The following is a 1,801-nucleotide window of genomic DNA, read 5'->3' on the forward strand; positions in this document are numbered from 1 at the left end:
ATATATGTTCAAGATCTAAAACAGAAAACAAAGTTATGTAATGGGAAGTCTACGGCCTCAGACTGAAACCCTGGGAAAGTTCTACCTGCTTGTTTTCTTGTTCTGACCATCAGCGACGTGAACCACACATTGCTGTTCTGTTAAAGTCATGTTGACGTACTCACAGCATCTATAAAACGAAGAGACTTGAACGTTGCTCCAGGCGGACATCCCATTGCAGAGAGACAAGGATAGTGGCCTTCTTCCAACACATACTGATTACCAGAGAAGTTTTCTCCATCATATGCAACCCAGCTGGAACAGGAAAAACCCCACACACGCAATTGGAGTATGTGTACTCAAGAACACTGATGCTTAGAGGTAGCCTTCTATAAAACAACATGTTTGTGGCTAATAATAAATACGTTTCTTCAAAAATATCTGGATATATTTACTGCATTTCACCTTGTGACAATTTAATATTCCTAACAGGTCATTTGTTAACTTTGCATTTGGGAAATAAAACCTTTTCCTTGAAATTATCTATGTTTTAACTTCTTCACATTCCACCCCTCCTCGCCTCCCTCATGGGTGCCACCGTTCTCCCAGCTCTGGTAGCTTCAAACTTTAAGTCCTCTCTGAGGGTCAGTCAACCAAGGCCTACTGATTTCCTCTCAAAATGTCTCTCATGCTTTAATTGGTCTTTATGTCCAATGCCTCTGCACTGGGCCCCACGTCAAAACACCAAATGAATAAGATAGATCAGCCTCTCTGGGCCTCAGCACACTTTTGATAAAATGGTGATAATTTACCATGCTTTTACAAGAGTTTTTGTTCTTTCTATGTTAATCCAACAAATATTTATTGAGGACTAATTGTATGTCAAGGAGTCCCTGGGTGTCACAAACGGTCAAGTGTTCAACTACTAGCTGAAAGGTTGGTGGCTTAAACCCACCCAGAGGTGCCTCGGAAGACAGACCTGGTAATCTGCTTCTGAAAGGTCAGTCTGAAAACCCTGTGGAGCACATACGCACATATGGGGCACCATGAGTCAGAATCGATTCAATAACAACAGTGTGTCAAGGTACCTGGGGGGCGCAAATGGTTTGCATTCAACTGTTAACCTAAAGGTTGGTGGTTCAGACCCACTGCTTGCACAAGATAAGCTTGGCAATCTGCGTCCATTAAGATTACAGGCAAGACAACTCTATGGAACTCAGTTCTATAGGGATTGCCATGAGTTAGAATCAACTCTATGGCAACAAACAACAACTGTGTGTCAGGGACTTTGATACTGCTGAGGATCCAGCAGAGAACAAAGCAAACTTCTTGCCCTCTTGAAGTTTATACCCTCGTGAGGTCAGACAGACAATAAATAAACAACAACATAAAATGTATAGTCTGGTGGTGATCAATGAAGCATGGTAAGGAATAAAAAGGAACTGGGTTTAGGTGGAGGTATATGCTAAAAAAGGGTGAAACCAAAAAAGAGCAACATTAACCAAAAAAAAAAAAAAAAAAAACCAACCTAAATCCACTCCGTCAAGTCTATTCTGCCTCATAGATACGCTATAGGACAGAGTTAGAATGCCCCACACAGTGTTTCCAAGGCTGTAAATCTTTCTCTTTTTTTTTAATTCAACTAATATTTATTCAATGAACAAAGTGAAAGTAGAGCATGTCTTCAAATTAAAAGAACGTAGTTTTTCTAGGGAGATGATGATGACTAAGGACATCTTGGATATGTAGGTGAGTCTGAGGAAAAAGATGACCGCAGGTTCACACAAGAAGCCTCAGTAGAGGTCTCTAGGTGGTGCAAATG

The 1,801-nt window shown here is 40.9% G+C and overlaps 1 protein-coding gene across 1 annotated transcript in view; it reads right to left on the reverse strand.

Annotated features, from left to right (window-relative positions):
* CRYBG1 (crystallin beta-gamma domain containing 1) overlaps positions 1–1,801 on the reverse strand; it is a 314,284-nt gene that overhangs the window by 14,974 nt on the left and 297,509 nt on the right. Inside the window, exon 17 of the mRNA XM_007940839.1 lies at positions 165–294. Coding sequence (XP_007939030.1) covers positions 165–294 — 130 coding nt within the window. The remainder of the gene's footprint in view (positions 1–164; positions 295–1,801) is intronic.

Source organism: Orycteropus afer, unplaced genomic scaffold, assembly GCF_000298275.1.
Source record: "Orycteropus afer afer isolate SDZICR_OR568_19922 unplaced genomic scaffold, OryAfe1.0 scaffold00072, whole genome shotgun sequence".
NCBI classification, from domain to species: Eukaryota; Metazoa; Chordata; class Mammalia; order Tubulidentata; family Orycteropodidae; genus Orycteropus; species Orycteropus afer.